The sequence below is a fragment of the Lacerta agilis genome, chromosome 6, assembly GCF_009819535.1.
Source record: "Lacerta agilis isolate rLacAgi1 chromosome 6, rLacAgi1.pri, whole genome shotgun sequence".
NCBI classification, from domain to species: Eukaryota; Metazoa; Chordata; class Lepidosauria; order Squamata; family Lacertidae; genus Lacerta; species Lacerta agilis.
The window spans coordinates 74,555,597-74,583,318 of NC_046317.1; the positions used below are offsets into that span (position 1 = coordinate 74,555,597).

General features: G+C 42.8%; 2 protein-coding genes across 3 annotated transcripts in view; both read right to left on the minus strand.

Moving 5' to 3' along the window:
• Positions 1-2,586: 2,586 nt before the first annotated feature.
• Positions 2,587-5,792, minus strand: OCSTAMP (osteoclast stimulatory transmembrane protein). Its single transcript, XM_033153984.1, has 2 exons — positions 4,743-5,792; positions 2,587-3,013 (listed from the first exon to the last, which is right to left on the minus strand). Exons 1-2 carry the CDS (start codon positions 5,790-5,792, stop codon positions 2,654-2,656), a joined length of 1,410 nt encoding a protein of 469 aa, XP_033009875.1. The 3' UTR covers positions 2,587-2,653.
• Positions 5,793-22,619: 16,827 nt separating this feature from the next.
• Positions 22,620-27,722, minus strand: part of SLC13A3 (solute carrier family 13 member 3) — a 43,927-nt gene continuing 38,824 nt past the window's right edge. For both annotated transcript variants that reach the window (XM_033153475.1, XM_033153474.1), the window contains exons 11-13: positions 27,298-27,459; positions 25,617-25,754; positions 22,620-23,168 (exon numbers count right to left, since the gene is read on the minus strand). In XM_033153475.1, coding sequence (XP_033009366.1) covers positions 22,986-23,168; positions 25,617-25,754; positions 27,298-27,459 — 483 coding nt within the window. In that variant the 3' untranslated portion in view covers positions 22,620-22,985. The remainder of the gene's footprint in view (positions 23,169-25,616; positions 25,755-27,297; positions 27,460-27,722) is intronic.

Genomic DNA, 27,722 nt, shown 5'->3' on the forward strand with positions numbered 1-27,722 from the left:
AGCATTGGGAAACAGCAGGGAGGGTTGACAGCTATGTATATATAGCAGTGGGGAACAGCAGGGGTAGTTGACAGCGGTGTGCCAGTGTTGCAGCTGCCTGGGGTCCAGCAGTGGTGGTGTTTCATCATCTCTCCGAACCGAACCGCTCCCGGCTGTGTAAGCACTTGCACTGCAACATAAGTACCTAATCATGTTGACAGAGCAACCACACAGCAGCAGCTCGTATGAATCAGGACATTGCTTGAATTGCCTTGGCACATTCTGCACCCCAACAGCTTACTCCTGCCCTGCCTGATGCCTACTGTTCTTTTTACATCCTTGTTTGTGTTATGGATGGCTATCCCAACTCCTGTTTGTTTTGCCATTAGACCTAGCAGAAACAGATTTATTTTTCTTTAAATAAAAGGCTTAAGCCTTTCCTGGTTGGACCCACATCACATGGGGCATTCTGCTCCTCATCCAGGTTGATGGGAGAGAAGTAGAACGAAACCAGCAGGTTGTTATCTGAGTGCTCACACTTTTCCTGGATTATCATATTGAGACTAGGGGCACAATTAATATATTTTCTGCCCCCGCCGCACTGCATAACCCCACATGCACCAAAATCCTTTGCTAGTTCTCTAATGGCTATTTTGCCTGAAACCTCTTCACCCCAAGGCTCTTGTCTTGCCAGCTCTGTTGATTTCTTTCTGGCGTGAGCTTCTCTCCATTTGTAATAGGCTCCAGCTGCACATTCAGCAATGCTCAGTCAAGGGGGAAATACTATCAAATGAATAACTCTGAGATAAGGGTGATGACTTATTACTTTACTCAAGGCACTGACTTGTTCCTTGCAAATGCAATCCTGCATTTCATACCCACGGCATTACAAACCATCGCAACACAAGCTAAAAATATGTCTCCAAGCTAGAAATCGTCCTTCCATGCATAAGTTCCAGAGCTACCAAGATTTAAAGATTCTCAGGAATTACACTGCAAAGAATTGCTAAACTTGCGATCTGTTTTTATCTTAAAAGAAGGCTTTTCTATATATTATGGCCAGATACAATACACCTGCTAAGTGATGATAACTCTGTTGACCACACTGGAAATGTCGCGCCGTGAATCTTCTCCTAGCTCTAGAAATCTCCTAAGCTTGTGCCATAAATGCAAACATTACAATAATAACTGATTTTATTTTTACCATCACTTCTGTGCCCATGAACCAATTAGCTAAACTTGAGTAGGTGCAATCATAGGATAAATCTTACAAATCTGATGATGGTGATATCATTATTTTAATACATTTGGCAAAAATGTGATCTCACTTTACTGGACATTCTAATATGATAATCTTGGAATGTATGGGCTGTGATCCTGCAGATGAATGATTCCTGGAAACAAAGCTCATTTGCTGCTTGTAACCTTCCACAGAAGAGAGTGGGGCCCATCTGCTGCTGGTGCATTTTGCTAGCTGTGGGGAACGAATGATTGGCAATTTGGGAGATAGGGTGAATGTACTCAAAACTAGGCATATTGTCCCGTCCCCCCAGTGGCTGGTACTTTGCATTTGGGAACAGGCATCTTGTGGATTTGTTCTTACGTGTGCATTCTCTCTGGATTGAAAAAGGAAGGTTTGTTCACTTGTCTGTTTTGTCAGAACACGGTGCTGCAGAGCAAACCACCAGCCATTAGCAATGAACAAAGGAGGCAAACAGCAGACAGTGGCACTTAGCGAGAGAACATAACAATCCATAATGTAGAATCAGCCCTCCAAAGGTCAAATAGCGAACCACCTCCCTATATACAGGTGAAACTCGAAAAATTAGAATATCGTGGAAAGATTCATTTCTTTCAGTAATTCAACTCAAAAGGTGAAACTAATATGAGATAGACTCATGACATGCAAAGCAAGATATGCCAAGGCTTTATTTGTTATAATTTTGTTGATTATAGCGTACAGCTGATGAGAACCCCAAATTAACAATTTCAACTTTGGGGTTTTCATCAGCTGTACGCCATAATCATCACAATTGTAACAAATAAAGGCTTGACATATCTCGCTTTGCGTGTCATGAGTCTATCTCATATATTAAACTCCAGTAGGTAATGAAAACAATTGCTTACATAAATGGACTTTTCCACAATATTCTAATTTTTCGAGTTTCACCTGTATATATGAGTGCCATTTTTGGTGCTGGTGTTTATCTGAAAATCAGTTCACTCTGAGCTTTTGAATCTCACAGAAACAAAGGGTTTCTTTGGGCAGGATTCAACCAATGAGTCTTATCAGTGGACGCTCTGAACAAGGCTCCTTTCTCCACCGCCTGAAATTGGCCCAGGGGGTCAGGAGAACCCCTGGAACATCACACAGCGGGATGAGAGGGGGATCATTCCATTTGACAAACCAAAATGCTTGCACTGCTAGAGCCATAAGAAGAGCGTGACATTGAATCTCTCCCTTTGTTTCAAAGAAACAAGAGCGGTGCCAGTAGAGTCCAGCAGCACTTCTGTTTCCCCTTTTCTCCCCATGCACCCCCCAAATCCTTTGGGACTGATATTGAGGGCATTTAGGGGGCTCCAGGAGGAGGAGGAGGATGCCCTGTTTTTGCTAATGCAAGTCTAAGAACCTCCTGGCATAGTAATACAATTCCATCCCCTCCATGGAAGCAATTTAAGATGGCATGGTTGGTTTCTGCTGCGGTCCATTCTTTTTCTTGTGTTTCCTAACAAGTTTCCTGTAGAGGTGCTGAACTCTCTGGTCTTCTTGGCTGTCGAAAAAGGAGGCTGAAATTTTCCGGCACAGCCGACGTGAGTATGTTTCCAAAAATATCACGGCATAGATGATGCAATAGAGGAGCCCAACGGCAAGGACCACGGCTTTGTTTGGAGGGTTTGGCCACCTCATGGGGCAGTTAGCAGAGACAAAGGTCAGATTCTGATGATAGCTCCTTTCGAACGGAGGCAAGGATTGCTCTGTAGAAAAAGCACCGTTAAAAATATATTCCAAAAATGGCACAAAAATCAGCTTCGCCTGAAAGAATAAAAGAGAATGATTCAGTAGAAATACAGAAACTCACACAGAGCATTTAGTATTTCTGATCCCATGCTGTGGAATGCTCTTCCAGTTGAGATTCAGCAGGCATTCTTGCTTTCTTCTTTCAGATGTCACTGGAAAAGCTTTTTTTTTTAATGCCAGCAACTGTTTAATCAGCCAATCACTGTAATGATGATGATGATGATGATGATGATATTTTTTAAGTGTGCTTTATGTTTAATTGTTTTATACTGCCCTGATATTTTCTGATATGGCAGATAGATATGAAACAGTGAAAAATTACTCTTCATTATAAACTTTAAGATCCTTAGAAAGTTAGTAATATTTACATGCTCTCAAAATCATTTGGACAACTTACTCAAGGCTAGCTAAGGACTAGCTACAATCCTAAATCATACAGAGATCACTTTTAAAATTCTGTTTTGCTGCTAAAACTGAGGTAATTATTATCTGTACTTTTCCATATTTCTTTTTCTTGTGGCCTCACTGTTTACAATTTCCCTCCATCTACAACCATGTCTCATACTTGTGCATTGGATGAAGTCTAGCCTACTATGCCTTTAAAAATATTGTTAGTCATTGAAGTGTAACCATACTCTCTGGTGTTGTTTTTTATGCTTATAGATAGTAAATCTGTAAAATAGGTTCAGGGGAGTTACTTCTGAGTGAACTTGCTTAGGAAGCTTAGGATTTTGCAAGTTCTCCCACTGATTCCAGAGGGACTGAAGTGTGACTAAAAGTCTCTCGATCGAGGACTTAAGAGTTACATTTCCCCACCCCACCCCCATAAAGTATGCAGTCCTTATGTCTTTCCATGGAAATTGACCAACAGCCAACCTAAATTAATTTCTGTGATGCTGCAGCTTAAAAATGTAACTCTCAAGTTTGGACCCATATTCTTCTGAAATTGAAATGAGGTGTGATAATGCAGGGCCTAATGATATGGTGAAATGCTACAGATGACCAATTCCAACCTGCATTTGCAGGAATCACATGATGACCTTTTACGTCCCTACACATCACTTGTCATCCGAATTAATACAGTGGTACCTTGGGTCTCAAACTTAATCCATTCCGGAAGTCTGTTCCAAAGCCAAAGCGTTCCAAAACCAAGGCACTCTTTCCCATAGAAAGTAATGCAAAATGGATTAATCCATTCCAGACATTTAAAAACAACCACTAACACAGCAATTTAACATGAATTTGACTATCTAACAAGACCATTGATCCATAAAATGAAAGCAATAAACAATGATCTGCAGTCACACAATCAATCAATCAGTAGCTGAACTGGGTTCCTCACAGTCACAAAAACAAAACAAAAAAGTCACAAAAACAAAAGTGCAAAATAAACAGCAAAAGCAGACAGATCTCAGCGTAACACTCAAACAGAAGCATTGCACTCAAAATGGAAGTATAACACTCAAAACGGAGCACATTTGGCTTCTGAAAAAAGTTCGCAAACCAAAACACTTACTTCTGGGTTTGCAGTGTTTGGGTTCCGAGTTGTTTGATTACCAAGGCGTTTGAGAACCAAAGTACCACTGTACCATGTTGTGAATAGCAGGCAGGGTGCATTTTAACCATCCTGTGGTCGTTTCATTTATAATTCTGACTGCAGGAGCATTCAAGCGAAATCTTGATTTGCATCAGCATCTTGCATCCTTTCACTTGAAAATGCCAAGGTAGAGGCTTCCATACTCACCTCATATTTTATTGAGATGACCATTGGCACAACGGGGAACTGGGCGACTTCGGTCACAGCCGCTTGTGCCAAATGGAAGGCGATATAGTCCGTTGCTATGATCACTAGTGTCAACATGAGCACTAAGGTAACAAGAAAAAGTTGCATTACACAAAAAAGGAGTTCCTCTCTGGATAGCTTGAATCCTGTAGACTTGATCAGCTTCTTTGGTGAACAAACTAGCAGGTGAGTTGCCCTGTTCTCCCGAGCCAAATCTTCTAGCTTTTTGGTGATGTAAACATTGTCAAAATGGAGATCTGTGAGGTAGCTCTTTAGGTACCAAGCAGACTCAAATATCAGATAGAAGAGGAAGAAGCCAGCAATCACCCGGTTACCCAACAGTATGACCTTCTGGACCAGCACTTCAACTTGAAAGAAATCTTCCTTGATCCCTTGGCTGGCACTGATAATTCTCTGACTCAATAAATTGTTGTTGTTGTGGGTTTCAAACCGGACATGGCCATCCCTAGCTCTCCCTGTTTTGTCCAGCATGTTGTCAGTCACCCGTTTGAGAGCGTCACTGAAGTCCCATGAAGCGTTCCCCAAGAGAACTGTTGAGTTCAGAAGGCTCTCGGAGGAATTCTTGCAGATGCATTTGATGACCTGCAGGATGGTTTCGATGTTGCTCATGATGTTTGGCACTATGTTGACGGCCACAATCATGAAGGTGGCAGACAGGAGCAGTCTCCGCCCTTGCTTAGTCCCTAAAGTAGGCACAATTATCGTGAACATGCAACGGACGGGGTGCACCAAGAAGAGGGTCGACAGGGCCAGAAAACTAATGGCCGAAGCAGCTGCGGCAGAGAACTGGAAAGAATATTGCAGTGAGAAAAACATCCAGTTGTAGAAGAGTCCTCCAATGGCTGCAGTAATGCAACAGCACATCAGAAATAGGGATAACAGCTGGTTGTGGCTTGATGGCAGAGGTCTGGAGTAAGCAAGCCAAGCTTCCGTGGCAAATTCTTGTATCCTTGGGAAGAGAGTGTCCTGAAAGTAAGTCCAGACTTCCATCCTGTATTAATAATGAACAGATATTCCTGAATGATATGATTGAAACTGCTAATACTTCAAACCAGCTTTAACTTGTGTCAGAAATGCAAAGAAATAGAAGGAACTATGTGCCATATGTGGTGGAAATGCAAAGAGATAAAGGAATTTTGGGATGTGATTTACAATGAACCAAAAAATAATAATAAAGTTTCAATTTACCTTCGCCAAAAAAACCTGAAGCCTTTCTCCTAGGTATTATAGGCGTAGATATACCGAAAGATTTGAGGACATTATTCATGTATGTAACCAAGGCTGCGAGAATGCTATTAGCCCAATGCTAGAAAGGAGATAATATACAGACAAAAGTGGAATGGCAGACGAAGAGATGGCAAGAATAACAAGGGAAATTAGGAATCATGATGACCAAAAATTTAACAGACAGTGGGATAAATAGACAATACAGTGGTACCTCTGGTTGCGAACAGGAGCCGTTCTGGAGGCCCGTTCGCAACGTGAAAAGCCCACAACCTGAAGCGCCATATCTGTGCATGCATGCGGTGCATTTTGATGCTTGTGCGCATGCACGAAGCGCGGTTTAGCGCTACTGCACATGCACGAGTGGCAAAACCCGGAAGTAACCCTTTCCGGTACTTCCAGGTCACCGCGGGACGCAACCTGAAAAAACACAACCTGAAGCAAACGTAACATGAGTTATGACTACCTAAAAGATCATTGTAAACATCTGAAATCTTTGGCAGGCCTTGAATGACTCCTGCAATGTGACATAATTTATGGAAGTAATGGATAAATATAAACTAGATACTATTCAATATGCAGTTAATATAAAAAATGTAGAGGACCCATGTTGGGGTGGAGGGAAGTCTCAATACTTCATGATACAACTTTACTTTATTTCCAACACTTCAGTATTTATTTTGTGTATATTTCTGATGGAGAAAGATAACTGTGATGTATTTTAAAAAACAATAAAGATTAAAACGCAAAAAGGAGAAACTGAGATTTGCCAAATTTCCAATATCACCACTCAAGTTTTGAATGTGAAATTCAAAATCAACATTCAAGTTTTGAATGTGAAGTTTTACCTCTAAATCTAATAGCTTTAGAATGATATTTTTAAATTGTTCTGGGTGGTGTCAGATATGAAATCTAACAAATTGTTACTTGCCAAATTCTGTTGCATAAGTGCCAGCCACTGAAAAACATCCTGCACTGAATGCAGAATATTTTTTATCAACTGTGAAATACTGACATATAGTATACTAATTAATATTGCATGCCAGTACTGTGCACTATCCCCCCATAGTAATCAAACACTCCCCCTCCAATACTGTGTTTGTTCCCAGACTTCTCTGAGCAACTCACCCACCCAAGGTCACGTAGGACGTACATTCACATGGTATTTCTCTGAAGCAATACATCAAAACTTGCCTCCATGGCCTCAAAAGCAACAGCGAATGCCATCTTTGCTGATTGCAATCACTTTTTAGCAAACACATTTCCCAAAGCAATACATAACATAACCATTTTAAATTCTAGGGGGAAATTCTCAAAAAAACAGCTTGATAATGTGGTTTTTCTAGACACAGAGAGATGGATATTTAAGTTAAAGTAGATTCCACCTACCCAGTATTATGAAGGTGTCTCCAGGTCCTTTGTAACCACTCTGGGATCCTGCAAATTTTCATTTAGTTTTCATATATTGAAAAAAAAATGTCTGAAAAGATAATAAAGCTTCCAAACCAAATGAGACAGAACCAATAAAGGTAGGCAGTTCTGGACAAAGAGGTGGGTGGGTGTGTTAAAAGCAGACACTTGAAAAAGGTTCAGATGAACAGCAAAATCTGGTCTGCAAATGTAGCCTAAATATTAATGTGAGACACCTTCTCCTCTAATCCACTGGTGAACATCATGCTGTGGCTTTAGTAGTTGTTGCTGTGTCTCTTAAGGAATCTCTACCAGGCTGTATGTATGTGTTGATGACGCCTGTTTAAAAACCACCCTATATATTGCAAAAGTAAACTCAGAAAAAAAGGAGAAGAAATAATTCAGAAAAGTTCTATTTTTACACTGTGGTAAGACTGGTCACTATGAGCAAACACTGAATCTTGGTGATGAATTTGCTCAGCTGACTTTAACCTCAAAGTGCCTTGCAAACCGTTGGCAGCTACCCACCATGCGTTCCAGGTTGACACACATCCTGCAGGGCTGTTCCCACTATCTGAAGCCTGGGATGGAAAACTCAGCTACAGTGCAACCCTGTGTCTACTCAGAAGTATACCCAATTGAATTAAATGGGGCTTACTCCCAAGTAAGTGGGTTTAGGCTTGCTGTATTACTATGACGGACTGTATTTTAAAAGATTGTCGCCACGTATTCAGACTTTTACACTTGGAAAAAAAAATTTGAATCTGCAATTCTTTAGCTGTTTTGAAAAGAAGCTCTTTGTTATTTCCCAATACCTTTGGATGTGTTAGCTGAGATTCTTGCATTGCTGGGGGTTGGGCTAGATCCAACTCTAAGATTCTATGGTTCTTGTGCAAATCCTATTCCTTTCAAGACATCTTGTGCAAGCAACATCATAATCTCAGGATAAATGTCCTTTAAGCAGTTTTTCTGTTCTATGATTCTATTATTTTAAAGCAGGCTCCCAGGTGTTGTTGGTCTCCAACTCCCAACATTCCTGGCCATTGGCAGTGCTAGCTGGGGCTGCTGGGAATTGTGGTCCATCATCATCTAGAGGGCCAAAGGTTCCCCATCTCCATCCCAGTTTTAAAGCCATAAGCTATAACAGTAATGGCCCTCCAGCTGTTTTTGGGACTACAATTCCCATCATCCCTGACCACTGGTCCTGGATGGTGGGGCTTGTAGTCCCAAAACAGATGGAGGGCCAGGTTTGGCCACCACTGGGCTATAGGGTGGAACATTTGTGTGCTTCTCTATCAGCATGAAAAGAAGCACAGCTAGTTTTCATAATGCTTCATCTGTGTTAGGGAAGAACAGATCCAGAGATTCTGCTTCCCTTAATGGCACCTCCTGTCCTCTCCAACCCGCTGTCTCTTACTTCTGACTCACATTCCTGCCTCTGACTCTGCTACCATTCATTAAGAAATAATGGGGGGGGGGGAGCATTATCAGACTGCCAGTCATAGCCCTGAGTAAGGCTCCCCGACGCCCATCCAAAGAGTGACTCTTCAAATGGGTTCCAGCTTCCATGAGGTGCAGCCAACATGGCCAGAGATCAGGAATAATGGAAGCTGTAATTCAGCAACACTGCATTGCCATTTCTACAGTAGAGATAATGCTGTAATTCTACTAAAAAAACTTATTTGGGGTACTATAATTGAGGTTTGCCAGAAACAGTGCTTTTTTTTTTCTTTAAAAAAATGTTTAGGGGTACTCTCATTTTGACTCAAGAAAGTCACCATTTTATACTTCAAATCGGGAAGAAGAAATACAGTAAATGGACAAAAGTACAAAGATTCACAAAATGTTTAGGGGTATGCGTCCCCCTGTGTCCCCCCAGAAAAAAAGCACTGGCCAAAAACAATTGCCCATACTCCCATTTAAAAACAGCACAATACTTTTATCAGTTCTGTATCATATTTGTGTAGTCTTTCAAACCTATCTTAGATGTCATTCATCATAGTGGTGGCAGAGAGAAAGAGAGAATACATTAATCAAATAGATAATATATCATTCCCTCAAAAAATTCCAAGAAGTATCCCCAAATGTTTGAAAAAGTCTTTTGAAAGTTTATTCCCTGTTTCATTTTCTCCAGTTCTAACAAACATATTGGCTTTCTGCAATGTCCTTATTTATTTTCTTCTGCCGTGGACCAACATTGCTATCAATGCTTTTTATGGCTTGTATATAATTTACGTTCTTCACTTCCTTTTACAATGGGAAGTTTCTTTGCAGCCTCATGGTATTTACTTTCAAGAAGACAGAACAGGAAACTTTAAGTTTTGTTAAGGAAGTGAAAGAAAGAAAGAAAGTTTTAGCTGTCACATTTATTTTCATTATGAAAACCCCATTCATTTAGTTATTCATTCAAATCGCCTTTATTTTTATTCATTTGTTTCCTATGCCTTTCATTGGGAGACCCAGATGCTCTTCTGCTGCCTGCAACTTCTGTGATTTCCATCCAGTTGGCACAAAATATTCAGGTAGTCTGCTACCTCTCCAAGAGAATTTTTCACCTGTCAAATTTCAGCCAAATGGAAAGGGCTCCATTTTATAGGTGCTTTAAAATGGCATGCTAAAAGTGCATGCATGCATGTATTGGATATGCACACTTCTTCAAACACCAACACACAGGCTATCAGCTTTAATGAAGTGAAGAAAATATTCCTGGCACACATACATAGTCACCAGAATATCTGCAGCCCCATTACTCACGAAGGAAGGAGTAGAAGTGTGTGTCGGGAGAGAAGGGACAGGCAAAAGCTGTCCAAATTCACCACTTGCCATGGGTGGGACAGAGAGCTCTGAACTGGTGCAACGAAACTAGCACCACTCTACGGACAGAGGCCAGTGGAGCTGTCCATAGTGGACAGAGAGACATTACTGACTCATCCACACACACACTCTGCCCAAGACACGGGACATCGGTATTGGGTTAAAACAGGCCACAACATTGATCAATTTCAGATGTAAGCAGGCTTTGGCAAAGGCATTGGGTATGTATCCGGAATCAGCCAGCTTGCCTTCTGGTCAGTAGGCTGGGTCGACCTTTGATTAAGGGTCACCTTATGACATACCGGTACATCAAATCAGGATAATCCCTCCAGAACCACTATTTGGAAAGGTGCTGTGTGGGCTCCCAGACAGAGACATCACTTCCTGGACCCCTTTAGTGGCTCATCTAACCCCTCCCCCTCCCCCAAGCATGCCCCCCCTAAACTGCAGATAACACAGCAAGCACAAAAGAATAGGACAGGTATGGGAATAGTGAGGAATGGCTTGGAAATACTCAAAGGAATGGTAAATAGGTGACTGAGTGGGAACTGTTTTGGAACAAAGACAAAGAAAGGTAAAAAAAAGTAAAGGACCGCTGGGCGGTTAAGTCCAGTCAGGCAACTATGGGGTTGAGGCGCTCATCTCTCTTTCAGGCTGAGAGAGCCGGTATTTGTCCACAGACAGTTTTCCACGTCATGTGGCCAGCATGACTAACCCCTTCTGGCACAACGGAACACTGTGACAGAAACCAGAGAGCATGGAAAGGCCGTTTACCTTCCTGCCACAGTGGTACCTATTTATCTACTTGCACTTGACGTGCTTTCGAACTGCTAGGTTGGCAAGAGCTGGGACCGAGCAACGGGAGCTCAACCCATCGTGGGGATTCAAACTGCCAACCTTCTGATCGGCAAGCCCAAGAGGCTCAGTTGTTTAGACCACAGCGCCACCCGCAGAGCAGCAGAGGAAAACACTTGAGCCCTCTTTAGTCATTCACAAACTCTCTGTGAGAATTGTGCAAGAGGAAAAAGCATGTTCACCCCACCTCCTCCATTGCACCCCGTGTCACGTCTGTAGCAATGGAGCCTGCTTGATGTACACCTATTGCTGTGGACATTTGATGGGTGACAATGCATGAGCATCTACTTGCAGATGGTCTTTATTAGGACACCTGTGTAGCCAGGAGTTCCAGGCAAGCTAGTGGTGCAGCTCTGCTCTCTAGTCATCACAAAGGGCCACCTTCATGTGGATAAAGTATGTAAGACGGTTATCTTTACGCGGTTAATTTCACTTTCCACGTTCTCATTCTTCCACTCCTTACATCCCACATAAACTGCCTCTGCTCTAGGAGGAAACCAAGGCCACTGACTGAGTCACAAACGTGACATTTGAAATTCCTTTGTAACTCTCGCATGTGTTTCATTACTAGTGACAAATGAACATGACAGGCCCCATTTGTTTCAATTTTCCATTCATTTGGAATTAATACATTTGAAGTAGCTATGCATTTGCCAATGTACAGGCCAAGGAACTCGGAAGAAAAATGCTGCAGAGGCAGGTGCAAAGTATGGTCAAACCTCCCCAAAGGAACAGCAATCTCCTTGCACCCCAAAACTGCTCCACCACCACCCATAACACCCCAGCTTCTTTCACCAGAATCATGCTGACTGCAGTTGCCATAGAAATTGTTTCATTGGGCACTGCTTGTGGGGATTTAGACAACCACAAGTATGAAATTGGGAAGTGTAGTTTGTTAAGAGTGCTGAGCACTCATGCAATTCCCAGGGAAGAGGAATGGATTGTTAACTAGTTCTTTTGGCATATTTGCAGGCTTGAGAGGGGGAGAATAGAAAGGGAGGTGGAAAACCCGAAGAGGGGAGAGCTAAATATATTTTTTAAGAATTTACAGGCACTTTCAAGGGCAGGCAACTGTAAGGCAATTGCAGTGGCTTCTCTTTGCTTTATAAACACCCCTCTTTCTTTTTTATTAAAAAAAGGTTTTACTGCCATGAGAAGGCAGCAGAGATCCCATCCTGATCATGGAACATTCTTGCCCCATCATGCATCTTAGGAAGGGCCCTTACTCATGATTGAGCTTCCTTTCAGGTGCATGGCAGAGGGGGTGGAATGGCTGTACATCAGTGGTTTCACACACACACACACACCGGGGATGGGCAAATCTCTCTATTTCTCATTTTTCCAATCATGGAGAACTGCACTGAAAATTCAAAGATGTGTGAATACTCAGGATGGCTGTGTATTTCAGCGAAGTGTGAATTAGGTAGGTCTGCCTTTAAATGTGAACTGTATCAAAGCTCTCCCCCATCTCTGTGCCCAAGGGGACTGATGTCATAAGAATTAAGGTGACCTGGGAAAATTGCATTTCCCAGACTCCCGGGTGATTGGCACAGTGTTCCAGATGACAGGGAGGGAAGTTTTGCACCAACACCTCCGCTGAGACCTTCCCACAGCTGCTATCAGGTAAGTCAACAGGGAGGGGTTTCATGGTGTGGGGGTTTGTATGGAAGGTGCAGTTGACAGCGGATTGAAAGGGAGGGAGGAGGAGGCATAGGTATTCCATCTCTGATTCAATCCACACAGTAGGAGGCTATTGTGAATGGATATTGCTATTGTCACAATGAAGGCTATTCCATTAGTACAATTTAGCAGGAGTACTAGAAATTATCAAGATTTCGCCTCTGTGCAACCATTTCCCCTGTCAAATGTGTGTCCCGGGCTTGTGGTTTTGAATTAAAATGCTGCTCAACTTTATTCAATATGTTTTTTGTTAATGAATTACTGTTCTCTTTGCTCACATACTCTGTCCTGCTGACATTTTTGTTCAGAGCAATTTCCTTTGCAATTACTTTGGACATAAATCTTCCTTCCTGCTTGCTTCCACACCACCACCAAGCATCCCAGGCATTTTTTATTTTTTTAAAGCAACTCACGGGGAATTGTCAGAGGCAGAACTTGACACGGCTGAGCCCCAGGAAGTGTTTTAAATGTCAGCTCCTGAAACAGTGATAGCAATGAAGAAAGTAATTCTGAAGACATTCAGAGCATTTCTAGCTCATCATCATTACTGGGCAAGAGCAGCCAGCGCCCAACACCTTTGGATACGGGAATAAGGTTTGCAGGTCCAAGGATTTGACTTTGGGTTAGATTTGAAACCCAGCAGCTCTGCCATTAGGGGATGGAAGTCTCACAAAACCAGGCTGCTAAACACCCCCACAGACAAGGGTGGTTCCAAAAGAGCAAAATGAATCGATCTGATTTCTCTTTCTAAAAAAAAAAACATATAAGCAATTCCTGGTGGGTTTCCAATAGAATATGAATAACTTCAACAGAGTGAAAAAGGGTTAAATATCCACCAACCCAAGGTGTATAAAATCATTCACTGAAACAGCTGGTTCAAAACAATGCATCTTTAAGCTAGGGACCATATTGCTACAGGATGTTGCACATACCATGAGTCTAGATGGATTTTTAAAGGCTAGTGTATGTATGTGAGACAGATACTTATTTTGTTCTACTTGATCCCTCCTCTATAAAGGTGAGGAAAGGGCTGCTGCCCAGTGGGAGAGCACGTGCCTAGCATGCAGACAGTGCCAAGTTCAATTCTTGACATCTCTAGAGTGACTACTTATGCAATAGAGGAAGAAAAGGTAGTGATGGGGGGAGGAGGATGTGGTAGAGGTGGAGAAGAAGAAGAAGCATCACCAAAAAAAGAGGGCTTAAAAAAGAGTTTGCTTAAAATGTGCATGTGCTGATTAAAATGTATGCATGCAAATTCATAACTATAATATAAATAGGGGCTGCTGCTGCTTGCCCCATCTCCCCTACCAACCAACCCCACCCTTTACATCTTACCCAACCCCTTACAGCTCCTTCAACACTCCACTCCCATCTACCTGCTAACCCCCGCCCTGTTGCCAATCTCCATCCACTCTCAGCTCACCCAAAATTCCTCCCTCCCCATCCCCACACAGCTCGCCCCAATCCCAAGATCCCACTTCTTTCACCGCTCACCCTACATTGCTGATAGAAATATGCATTTTGATATATTTGAAGATGGCTATCATATCTCCTCTTAGTCTCCTCTTTTCCAGGCTAACCATACCCAGCTCCTTCAACCGTTCCTCATAAGGCTTGGTTTCCAGACCCTTGATCATCTGGGTTGCCCTCCTCTGCACATGTTCCAGATTGTCAATATCTTTCTTAAAATGTGGTGCCCAGAACTGGACACAGTATTCCAGGTGTGGTCTGACCAAGGCAGAATAGAGTGGTACTGTGACTTCCCTTGATTGGGACCCTATATTTCTGCTGATGCAGCCTAGAATAGCATGAGCTTTTTTTGCTGCTGCATCACTGTCAGGCGGGTGCCAGCAACTCCCATGGCTGGTTGCCCAGGAAAGTACAAAGACAAGGAATGTTTCGTACCATCCACTTTTTATTCAGTATTCACAGAGAGAGTCTTTGGAACACAGCATCTTTGATAATGACGTCCTGAGTGAATCTCCACCTCTATCTCTCCCACTCCCTCATGCGTCATCCCTACTGACAAGCACCCTCTCCCTTTGAGCTCTTTGCTCTCCTACTTTCAAGGCTCACTGGGTTCAGGGGGGGGGGTCTGGAATGCTTTCTAAAGACATAGTGTTCGTCAGATGTTGCCTCCCTGGGGCTTTCTCCTCCTCCTCCTCTCCCATTATTTCCCAACTTTCCCCCTCATCTGCCTCTGAACTCTGACCTCCCTCAAATCCTTGTTGCAATTCTGAACTGTCTTCCTCTTCTCTGGAAGGGTCAGGCTGGGGAGGCAGTCTCCACCATTCCTCCTCTGCCCAGCCCCTGACAATCTCTCTGTTGACTTGTGTGAAGCTTGTGGATTGAAACTGATGATGGGCCCCTGCTCTCCCTTTGGATGGCTCATGGGGTTTACACTGAACTTAGGCTAAGAACCCTTCAAACAGTAAACTGCCCCTTGCAGGAGGGCATATGGCCAACCTAGACATCTCTAAGTAGGGCTGGAAAATAACCCTGCAGAGCTGCTGCCCATCAGTGTGGACAATACTGAGCTAGATGCATTAATCGTCTTAGTTTAGTATAAAGCAGCTGTCTTCCAAGATTCCATAGAAAAAGCTCAGTACATGCCATCCTGCCCATGAATACTGCTGCCAGGGTTCTCTGGCCTTTATGTGTCATCTTCACTTTATGTGGTTTTTGTGCTAAACACGCCACTGAGTTTGACGCATAAAGTGTGCAGCTGTCCTCAGGCAGCCTCTCTTGGGGGGAGAGGAGCAACTCTTGGGAAAACAGTAGTAGGTACTCGGCACTCTGCTGCGCTGAAGCATCTCTGGATCAGGACCACTGGGTTTTAAAGCATTTTAGTTCAGGGTGAATTAGTCATATTCAGAAGTTCTAACAATCCTAATTTGCATTTTGTGAACCAAAGCAAAGCTATGCTTTGAAATTTGCACTTCTCCAAATGCCGTGATGCAGTTCTCCAGTCAAGAAGTGTGCACTATATTTTCACATTAGTGAAAATAATGTACAAACTACATCATCATCATCATCATCATCATCATTGAAAATTGCTTGCAGAAATTCAAACTGCATACAAAAAATGCAAACGAGGAACAAGACATATGAAAAGGCATTTTTTTGTGCAGACTTTATAAAAAGAAAAAAACTGATATGAAGTGAAAATGCGGCACACTAACTTAAGAGTCAAAAAATGTGGTGTGTGTGTGACATGGAGATTCATCCATCCCTGGTTGTATCCTGTCAGCTAAGCATCAAGCTTGTGATATAGTCAATCACTGCTGATTATGGAACGTTTCCCCCCCCCCATACTCTACCATTGGATCCAGGTTCTATCCTGTATTGAGATTAATGTTTACCTAGACCATTTCCCTAAAAGGTATTAGTTGTGTATGATAAATGTGACTTGGGGTAGATTTATTCAGTGCATGTGCCCTTTCTTCCAATGAACTGATTTATTCACCCTCTCTGGCTGATGACTAATGGAAAAGTTTGCACAGAAGACTACTTGGGGGGAGGATTGTAGATGTTAATCAGGAACCCCCATGGGGCCCTTCACAAAAAGGCAGAGGGGGAAAGCATGGATCTTTTAAAATGCTTCTTCCGTTCTTTGCACAAGCCCTTGGTGATTTAACACAAAAACCTGATTTTTCTGGAAAGGCTAATGCATGTGAATGAAACATTTGTTGCCAAGAGTTTAATTTCCATCTGTGTGAAGCAACTCTGACTCCCTGTGGCCAGATGTTGTTATTCCACTGCAGTGCTGCCAGTTGAATATGGCCAAAGCTAAAAAGGGCAGAATTTAGAGAGAAGACCTGTCCTGGAAAGAAACTTCCGGGGAAATAATTTGTCATGTATCAGATGCACCAATTCAGCATCCTCAAGACTGGCAAGCCTATACGGGTTATACTTCTCCCCTTTAAACCAATTGGTAGGCAGGCAACTGGCATAGACCAAATGAGGAACTATTGTGCAGATTAACTATTGTGTGAAGGAGCCATCAGCATCCAGCCAGCTAGACTGGCTTCCATCCATTCAAGGTTCCATCTGAACATGAGCCTAAAAATAGTACATTTTAACAACCAATATCTCAGGGTACTTCACTCTCTATTCCAGGGGCATTCACAAACAACTTAACAGGACACTACCATCCAAGTTCTGGTAGTGCAGCCTCCTTAAAATGCTTCTCAGGTGTGACCACTTGCTTTAATATTCTCCGCCATACTGGGACAACATAAGCTCATCTGGACAATACACAGACACCCTCATCATCTAGCTCTGTTTGCCGCTACATCCTTTGCTTTGAGAGCCTTTGCAAAAGAGGATCCAGCTGGGAGGCTTTACAGAAACCAGAGGAGCCTGGCAAATAAGCTTTGTGTCTTCCCATTGTGGATGTCAGTCACAGCTACTGCAATGTTCCTGCTCAATCTGTTCCCAGTCAGGACAGAACCTCCTGATCCTTTGCACAGCAGCCAGAGCATTGACTCCATCTGGAACAATGGCATGGGGCTTGTGGAGTCACTGACGGGCACTTTATAAAACAGGGAGGGCTAACCTTTCTTGGCCCAAGGGATGCATATCATCTTGGCCAACCCCTGGAGATGCATGTCGGCAGTGGTTGTGGCCACTTCGTACTTCTGCATGCACATGTGAAGATGTCCGCCTCTTCAGCTAATTCAGATCGATCTAAGAAGAGGGGTTATTCCCCCCTTTTCACTCATCAAATGATCAATTTTTTTGGAGCAGGTTGACAAATCAGCTCCCTAAACTAGGGGTTAGTCACCCCCAGCATAAACCAAGTCACAATTCTTCATGTGCGCTCCGGGGTCAAAACAATGCTAATGGCAAACTGGCATTTCCATTACAACTCAAATGCCTTATCCCTATAACCACTTTAGATTATCACCTAAATTCATACCTAGGATTGAGGCGGATATATTAAATCTGCTAAACAGGAGGTGTGTTTGTGTGCTGACTCATACTTTTGCGTTGTCTGCATGACAATTATTGGATTTTGATAATAACTAAAGTATAAGATTTAGGAGGGCTATAATCATACTACTTACAATACACTCTTCTGGATATATCTGCCTCTGCAGCTGTGCACGATTACCAAGCGCTTAGGCAATTGAGGGTTTGGAATGACTAAACAACCATTAGAAAAGGAAGAAAGAGAATATTCCCAACTGGGAGTTAAAATGAAGCGGCAGTAGTAGGCACCGGCCACTGTTGAAGGACATGCAAGAATCTGGGGACGGGGGGATGGGACGGAAAGAAAGTTTGTAGATTTCCTGGGGGGTTTTCTGGTCTTGCCCCCGTGCTTTTAATTGCAGCCTGATACCTGTAATTCAAAAGGTGGGTTATGTCCTATCATATACCCTATTACTGGAAAATAATGCCTGCTTAAATTTCTGCTGCCCAGGGCATAGCAGGAGGGCTGGTCACACAAAGGTAGAAAGCTAACAGTGGCATGTGGTAGACATTGGGGCTAGTTGGGTGGAAGACACGGAGCCCAAACCATAGGGATTTGGCACAATTAAAACAAGAATAAATGAGATCTTAATTATGAGGGGGCACTGTTATTCAGCTGGCAGCCCTCAATTTCATGGCCCTCTCAACAAATCTGGCTACCTTCTCCGTTTTCTGGGTATTCTGGTCTGCCAGGAGGAAAAACAGTATGTCCTCGGGCGAGCGGCCCGGAATGGCGAGTATAAGCGGCATGACGATCTCTTCCCTCAAGTCTTTATATAAGGGGCAAGACAGGAGTACATGTGATACAGTCTCCACATTACCGACTCCACAGGGGCAGTGTCGATTCTGGAATGGTGTTTTTGAGAATCAGCCTTCAAGAACAGCGGAAGGTAGCATATATAATCTGGCCAACATAAAAGCTCGTCTATATTTTGGAATAGTTAAATTGGACAGGTATGCCGCCTGGGAGTCCAGGTAGGAGGGGGGAAGATGAATGTACCATGCACTGAATTTGTTAATGATGGCCAGGTTATTTTGCTGTTCGATATTCTTCAGGCGCTGTTTTATGAGGCTTTTTTCCTTGGATAGGCCCATTGTGAGTAAATGCTGTGCATGCAAGCCACACGAGAGGAGTTTTTGGTGTACAGCCTTTTCCCATGAGCTTTTGTGTACATCCCGTGTGACTAGATGCAATAGCCCAGGTGGATTTAGATTTAGACGGAGCCAGTAATTTAATGTTCTTTGCCAAGTCCGTGTTTCAACAGATGGAAGGCTGGCCTCAAGGCGTAGAGCCGCATTTGGTGCGCATGGTGGAACAGCAAAGATCTGTCTTAGAAATTTTGATTGGACCGTTTCCAGGATGCTACACTGATTCCCTGTCCAAATTGGAGCCCCATAAAGTAATTGTACCAGAGGTTTTGCTTGGAATACTTCTAAGGCTGCTGGGATATACCTGCCTCCCTTTGTATAGAAAAAGCGCGACAGAATCTTAGCGCTTTGGGGTGCTTTTCCACTGGCATATTTTTGATGTGCCACCCACGACCCTGTTGACTGGAAGACGATTCCCAGATATTTGAAGACCTTGACCTGCTTTATTATCTAATCATCCATTGCCCATCTATGTGTTCTGTGTCTCCTAGCAAACACCATAACCTTAGTTTTCTGGCAGTTCACCACCAATTGTTCTCTCCTGCAGTAAGCCAAAAATTCCCTCATCAATCTTTTGAGGCCAATTTTAGTTCGTGAAAGGAGAACTGTGTCATCCGCGTACAGGAGCGCTGAAATTGGTTTTTCAGCCAATTTGGGGGCATGGAACTCCGGGGCTGTTAGGCAGTTGATCAAGTCATTGATGTATAAATTAAATAGGGCCGGGGCTAAAATGCAACCTTGTTTTGACCCCTTTGGTGGCTGTAATAGGGCCGATGAGTTGCCCAAACCATAGGTGTAGCCAGAACAAATAAGAGGCAGAAACAACTCTTTCTCATTTTGTCCCCATCCTCCTTCTCTCTGCTGCTTTCTCCCTGCTGCCGCCCCCTGATCTGGTTCTAAGTAAGGACCTAGGCTGGCTGGCTAAAAATAGACTAAGGCCCCCAATGGACCTGCTGCCATTTCAACCCAAAATAGATATGGATACTTGCTAAGTTGCCCTAAAAGCTATCAATGCCACTATACACTTTAATACAATGGTTTCAATGGCTTGGCCAACTATCTACTCAATCCCATGCATGTTTATTCAGAAGGTCAGCATGATTTATGCCCAAGTAGTCTGAGCCTAGGGCTTGCCGATCAGAAGGTCAGCGGTTCAAATCCCCATGACGGGGTGAGCTCCTGTTGTTCGGTCCCTGCTCCTGCCAACCTAGCTGTTCAAAAGCATGCAGTGCAAGTAGATGAATAGGTACCGCTCCGGCGGGAATCATAGAGTTGGAAGAGACCACAAGGACCATCCAGTCCAACCCCCTGCCAAGCAGGAAACACCATCAAAGGATCAAAGCATCAAAACACCATCAAAGGGAAGATAAACAGCGTTTCCGTGCGCTGCTCTGGTTCGCCAGAGGTGGCTTAGTCATGCTGGCCACATGACCCGGAAGCCGTACGCCAGCTCCCTTGGCCAGTAAAGTGAGATGAGCGCCGCAACCCCAGAGTCATCCGCGACTGGACTTAACGGTCAGGGGTCCCTTTACATTTACCTAGTCTGCATAGGATTACATCCTAAATTTTCCATTGGGATACATTTCTTTTTGAGTACTGTCTCCTGTAATGCTCGTGAACCCATGACAATGTGCAGCAAGAGAGACATAAGCGCCACACTTTCCCTAAGACCAAGAAGTGTAGATATTAATAGTGCAAGAAAGAGACTGATGAATGCATTGCATTTTCAATCCTCATAATGGTGAGGCTTGGGCAGCAATGAGTGACCTTAGTTGATGATGCTTAGTTGATGATACATTTTTTGTGCTTTTGGCTTGACCTCTGGTTACACTTGTATCCATGATGCAATTTTAATGCTGTTTTCAAAGCAGCGGCAACTGTGATTAAAGAGAAGGAGAGAAAGAGATGTAGATCTAATGGCTGTATTCACCAGCTTTGGTCCAGGAACAGATCCTGCTTAAGGCAAGGCAGCAGAATTACAAAGCCAACTGAATCTTTCCTTCTGCATCATATCAAGAATTCACTTTTAAGCCTCCTCCCCAGCCCAAGCCCCAACGCAACTTCCAGTGTCGTATCTTTCAAAACATGCTTTTAGCAGTGATATTTCATTAACAATAAGTCCATTTCTTACAAACACACACACAACATCAAAATGTAGAATTTGCATTACAGAGGTGATTAGAATCACTGTCCATTTACAAACACTTTCATTGAAAGTACCCAAATAATCAGTTTTATATAAAAAGAAATCAAAGAATCAACCCCTCCCCCCCTTAAATCCCAACAATAATAATCCTCTGGAAATGACCACTAGGTTAGCACATCTCTGGTTGGCATGCCAGTCTCCACAGTCTAGACTTTTTAAGGTTTGCATAGTTAAGACCAATACAGAGAGAGATATTTTGCTCAGCTAAGTATGCACATTCGCACCACTTATCCACAATTTTCAAGTCAGCATCAGCTGCTGAGTGACTTATATTTATCAGTTCTACAACCCTTCAAACTTCTACCACCATTATATCATTCATCCTCACAACAACCCTGTGAGGTAGGTCACAACCCTTCCCATTTGTTTGTGGCTGCTAGGTGGTGAATTGCCTTAGAGTGAAAGATTAAGCCCACTCAGGATGAAGACAGGTGTAACATTTAAGAGCAGCGGAGTCAGTTTAGAAGTGCCCTCCTATAGGCAATGTGAACACACATCTTTCTGCCCCAGATTGACCTCTGAAAAGCCATGTTTGTGTATTTGGTTTGGTTTGGTTTGGTTTGGTTTGGTTTGGTTTGGTTCTGAACACAGGCAAAGCTGCTTATGGAGAGCATCTACTGGCTAGCACCTGTGTTGCCACCAATATACTTCTCCTGCCAATCTCTGGAGTAGTCATTCCCACTGTTCTTACTTCATTTTTTGTAAGCTGTAGAATGAATACAGATAGGTCTAAACATATGTACCACTTTAAAATGAGGCAAGCCTATAAGCTTGGATCACAGTGCCGGGGAAGGATCTGCTACAGCCATGGTTAAAACGTCTGCATTCATCCCAGTGATTTTTCATCATTCACCTGCAGTTCTACTGCTATATAGTGTTTGGATTATGTAGTGTTCTACAACATATGCATTTGGGATTGTTTATCACTGATATCTGGATGGTTTATTGCTTCTCCTTATATTCAGGTTTTACATTGGCTATTTATTCCATTGAAACATAGTTTCATATTGTTTTGTATCCTTATATGTGAATTTCATTACTAATTTATTCTTCTTGTCATTCATTCTTTGGTCCATGACCTGAATATTTTGTATGTCTTATTGAGGGATCTTTTTCTTTTGGTTTATCACTGCATGCAAATGGTACCCTGTACAAACTCCAGCATCTCCACCTACAACTGAGAAAGACCTTGACTAAGACCCCAGGGAGCTGCTGCCTGTGAGACAATACAGCAGCAGACAGATTATACTGAGGTATCTCTCTCTCATTCTCACTCAGTATAAGGCATCTTCCAATATTCCATTGGCTATAGGGGCATTTTGTGTGAGTAGCCGGGCTACAGACCACTATAGACAGTTTTTAGGATCATGGCTGTACAAGGTCTAACAAGACATGATGTTTGGATAATGGATATGATCTGATTGGGTATAATATGTGTACTAATAGTGTTCCTGACTTGGCAGTTTTTCACAGTTTTTCACAGAATCTGCTGCAGCTACTTTTCACAGAATCTGCTGCAGCTACTTGCAGAGGGCTTGCAGTTCACTGTCACTGTTTATTTACACACAGTGTCCTACGATTCACACTCAAAGGGTGGAATTCAAAGCAGCACTGAGGTCTAAACCTACCTAAGAACTGCCTGATGGGAGGTTTTTGGTATGAAAGTGGAGAGAGTCTTCCAAGGCACAAAACGATTATCCAATGAGTACTCACCAATATTTATAAAAACGAACATAAAAGGAACATGGCAGTCCTGTATAAGGAGGGGTATCAACTATGCCATCACCTGTGCGTTCTTGTACTTGCTGTGGATCTAATTCAGTACCCAAATCTGAAGGGGGAGCGCTCCTCCCGCAACAAGGTTGTTCTGTTCATAATTCACTCATTGAGTTTAGAGTGACGTTCTGCACACCCACCAGCAGGGTAGTGTTTTCTGAATGGATGTTGGCCCAGTCAGGGAAGCTGCCCAGCTGAAAGATGCTCATGCCCCAAGTGTTGATAGCCAGACTCAGAAACAAAACTCCCATCAGATTCATAAGCAGACCTGTCCTTGCCTGTGGAAGAAACCCACAAGGGGTGAAGCAGATTTAGAGAGCATGATGTTCTGTGACATCATAGAGCCCAACACACTGTGTGATGCAGAAAACGCAAAGTTTTCCAAAGTGGCTGTCCAAAGACCTCTGGGGAGGGAGAGTCACAAGCCTTCTAAGTAATCGGTTCCATTGTTGAACTGTCAAGAAGTTTCTACCCTCCTGTAAATTCATTAGAGCCTAAAACTGCCTTCTGGGTGGATGGTTTTGTATAATGGAGAACAATGCATTGGGGTTTACAAATCCCATCCTCTTTAAAGAAGGAGAGAGCCTGCTACAAAGGTTTAACAAAATTATAAATGTGCATTTTATCTCTCCTAAGGTAGTATGTTGCAATTTCTTTCACCCTTCCTTCGTCTAGGCTTCTTCCTGAATGAAAACCATCAGTGAAATTGTTCTAAGCATGTCTGTACAAATAATTCATTCCCAATCAGAGAAGTCAAGAAAATTCTAGTGCTGGAATTTCATGCTGTTTCAAAGTCTGATAACAAGACAGAAATGTAACCAATGAGTATATGAGTGTAATATGCATTTTAGGTAAGAATAAGTGAGAAAATGTACCGTATTTTCCTGCTTATAAGACGACTGGGCGTATAAGACGACCCCCAACCTTTCCAGTTAAAATATAGAGTTTGATATTTACTCGACCGCAGATTCTCCACCTGGTGTATAAGACGACCCCCAACTTTTGAGAAGATTTTCCTGGATTAAAAAGTAGTCTTATACGCCAGAATATACAGTAAGTTATTCTGCAATATTTGGTGATAATCTGCTTGAAAAAATTTCATTTGGAATAATTGGTGAATTTCTGCTTTCCATCTCTTTTTAAATGAGGCTTTGGTTAGTTCAGACCCTCAAGCCTTGGAAACTTGAAAACAAATGAAGAGTGACAGGAGCCAGGGGTGAGACTGCAATTACTTGTTAGTTCTCTGCTGGAATTATGTTCTTTGAATAGAATAAATATAGAAGCTTGCCAACAAACACTAGGATTAACTTTTCCATTGTCAGCCCTCACATTTGTGAGCAAACCTTACTGAACCTTAAAAATTGAAAATTTAGTTCACACCTAATTGCTGATTCTTTTGTAGCACTGAAAAACGGCTATGGGTGCTTCCAGGTGGGTGTTTATTGTGGCATCAGGAGCCTCATGCATGTAAGTTTATAGCAGTGTCCAAATGATGTCATTGACATCAAAATGCCATCCTGAATCTCACCCCACCTCCCAAAAAATCTGGAATTACTCTTTCCAGGTAAAATCCATTATGGGTTATTAGTTTAGTTAGTTACAAAGCCTGTTGACAGAGTCCTGTTGGCAACATCTCGCCTAACCATTTACAATGTTAAGCCCCAATCTGAAAGTACCCTTGGTCTTAGACACATATGAACACTGGCACTTTGCTGCTGAATAGGCTCCTACTTAGGCCTGCACTGAATGTTTATCACAGCGAAACAGTCAAGGTTTTGTTTTGTTCTTTTTTTTCAGGGTGCGAGAAGAAATTCTCCCAAAGTTCAGGGGCAAATTTGGGAAGAGCTGGTGGACCATAGCTGGTGGACCATAGTCTGTTGTGCTTTAAAATCCAAGGCATTGCCCTCACTGTAGATTGAGCTGAGAGACCGGTAGCCCGGCTGCCATTTTGTAAACAAAGTTGATAGGAAGTGGATAGTGAACTAAGTGACAGAATTAACCCCTTCTCACTTCCTCTCAGCTCCATTTTCAAAATGGTTGTCAGGCCACTGATCTTGCTAATGCCACTGACCCACAGCTAAGCAATTCCTGCAAAAAACAACAACCTGGAATTTAGTAATATTCTGCCCACATTTTGGAATGGAATGAAGACCTTGTGAAAGTGGTGGCAGAGGTGTGTGCTTCATCCAGTGTGCTTCTACAGTTGACCAAACATACTTTGGTGTTAACTTACTGCTGGAAGACCCAACAATAATTTACTGTGACGGAAGCAGGAATCCATGGTGCTACTGGAAGGAATTTTTTATTTTATTTTGTTTTGACTATGGCAGACCAACATGGCTACCTACCTGTAACTGAAGCAGGAACAAACAGTTTGATGTTTTAATGACGTCCATCCTCCTGGGCACAAATAGTTGGATAGGGCATGCCACATTAGATATGCCATCACTTGCGTGAATGCAAGTAAGGTGCATGGCTTTTATTATGTAAATAGCAGCCAAAGGGAAACCAGAACCCAACTGAAGCTGCTGTTTGCATCTCAAGGGAAGCCTCCATTGGAACCAATGGGAGCTTCCCCCGAAATACAAAAAGCAGCTCCTGAGAGGGGCTGTTTTGGGGGAGTTTGGCAGGGGGCGAGAGTTGAACACCCTTTCCTCACCTCCATGGCCTTCTCCTGCTCTAGATAATTAAGCTATTGATAGTGATTGCTATGTAAAATTACTTACCATATCTTTAACCAGTAAGTGCCCAGAAGCAAAGGCAATTGAATTTGGGGGTGTAGAGACTGGAAGCATGAAAGCAAATGAGCACCCTATGGTTCCTGGTATCATTAAGTAGAGGGGATGCACTTTCAGACGAATTGCCTTGAAAAAAACAAAAAGGGGTGGTGGTGTGTTATGATTTATTAGCTGAACTGTAAGCATCTCGTGAGATTCTTGAAAAGACTGCAAATAAGTTTTTGTGTGATCATAGTTTCTTCTGAAAGCTTCCCTTGGCCCTCCAGATGTTGCTGAACTACAGCTCCCATCAACCCTGCCCATTATTCATGATTGCTGGGGCTGATGGTAGTTGCAGTTTATCTGGAAGGCCAAAGGTTTCCCAACACCTGCTCTAGATGATCCTGGTAGAACATGCTGGACCAGGAATGAGGAGCCTACATCTTTTTCAATGTTGCTGGACTACAACTCCCATCATTCTTGATTATTGGTGATGATAGCTGAGGCTGATGGGAACTAGTGTCCAAGAACAACTTAAGGTCTGCAGTGTGGGAGTAATAAAAGGCTAGGGAGGAGTAAAGAAGCTGTGAGCTCCTCTCCAGCAAGCTGCATGTTTGTGTGGTCCCAGTAAACTAGAGTTTGGTTTATCCTGTTGTGTGAAACAGGCCACTGGAGACTTGTTTTCTCTCTCTCTCTCTCTCTCTCTCTCTCTCTCTCTCTCTCACACACACACACACACACACACACACACACAGAGAGAGAGAGAGAGAGAGAGAGAGAGAGAGAGAGAGCCTTCTTGAAATAGGCACAAGGAGTCTTATTTCTGGCTATCTGAATATGGGGAATTGTGGAAGGAAGCCCAATCATAACACAAAATCCTATTCAGCTGAGTCCAGAAGTTTCCTCAGGCAGAATAAGCAGGTCAGAAGAGGGCATGCTGTTCACTGAGAATAGTACATGTGGAGTCTGTGGGTTCAAAAGCTGGCTGTCTGCCTTGAGTTGTCAGCCTAGTAATATTTTTCAGAAGTAAAGATGAAAAGTACTTTTGAGTCTCCCACTAGTTACTCCACATGGAGTTGTTGTTAATGAGGGACAGAATGCAGAAGAGAAACCAAATGTACACCGCCTTGAGATCTTCGAGTGAAGGGTGGGATATGATGATGATGATGGTGGCGATGATGATGGTGATGATGATGATATAGGCCAACCTTCCTCCTACCACCCAAGATTAGGGTGAGCCACGTGTTCAACTTGCTAAGGAATACCTTATATCTAAAGAGTTATTTAAAGAGTCTTCTACTCGAAGGTGTCCTCTATTTGAAGAGCTGTCCTGCCCAAGTCCAGTTCAAAGATAAAGAACCATAAGAAGAAAGAGCAGGATGAGCCTTGAAGTTGCCTATTAGCACTGGGATAGCAGACAGAACAGGCATGCTGGTCACCCAGGTCAAATCTTCCCTGCTATGGTGAGATTAATTTCTATTTACATTACAATAATTATGTCTAAATCTGCATTTATACATATAAATCAACATATATAAATTGCCTACATATTTCTCTCTCTCTTTTTCTCTCTCTAGCAGCAATGGCCACTCTACCCTTAACTTAGTATGCTTGGCTGTTTGGCAGTAATAATAAACATTCATACATTTAATTTAACCCCTTGGTTGAAAGGTACGCATATGCCCCTTACCAGTTCTGCCAGGACAGGCAGGAAGATTATGATTGTGGCTGTGTTACTTGCAAATTCTGTGAATAACGCGATCACTGCCGTAATGAGAATAACAGCTACAGCAGGAGGAAGGTTCTCCAGGGGGTCAAGCTGGCCTCCAATCCAGACAGACAAGCCAGACTCCTATAGCAGGGTAGAAAAATTATGTGTTTGTTTGTTAAATATAAAGCCCACCCATCCTCTTAAAGGAGCCCAGGGTAGCAAATACACCATTGTTAAAACAATATGATTAAAAAATAAAACAACAAAATACTAAAAACAAACATATAAAAACAATCACAGTTTGCACAAGTGATTCTATGGTGGCTGATTCTTTCCTGTGTTTTTCAGCTCTTGTCATGAGATGATAACTCAGGAACAGATCATTTCACTTGCAATTGAAATTT

Excerpts from the sequence above, each read along its gene's own strand:
- OCSTAMP (XM_033153984.1), bottom strand. The coding sequence starts at position 5,792 with ATGGAAGTCTGGACTTACTTTCAGGACACTCTCTTCCCAAGGATACAA. Across the intron at positions 3,014-4,742 it reads TCATCTCAATAAAATATGAG|GCGAAGCTGATTTTTGTGCC; the intron begins GTGAGTATGGAA and ends TTATTCTTTCAG.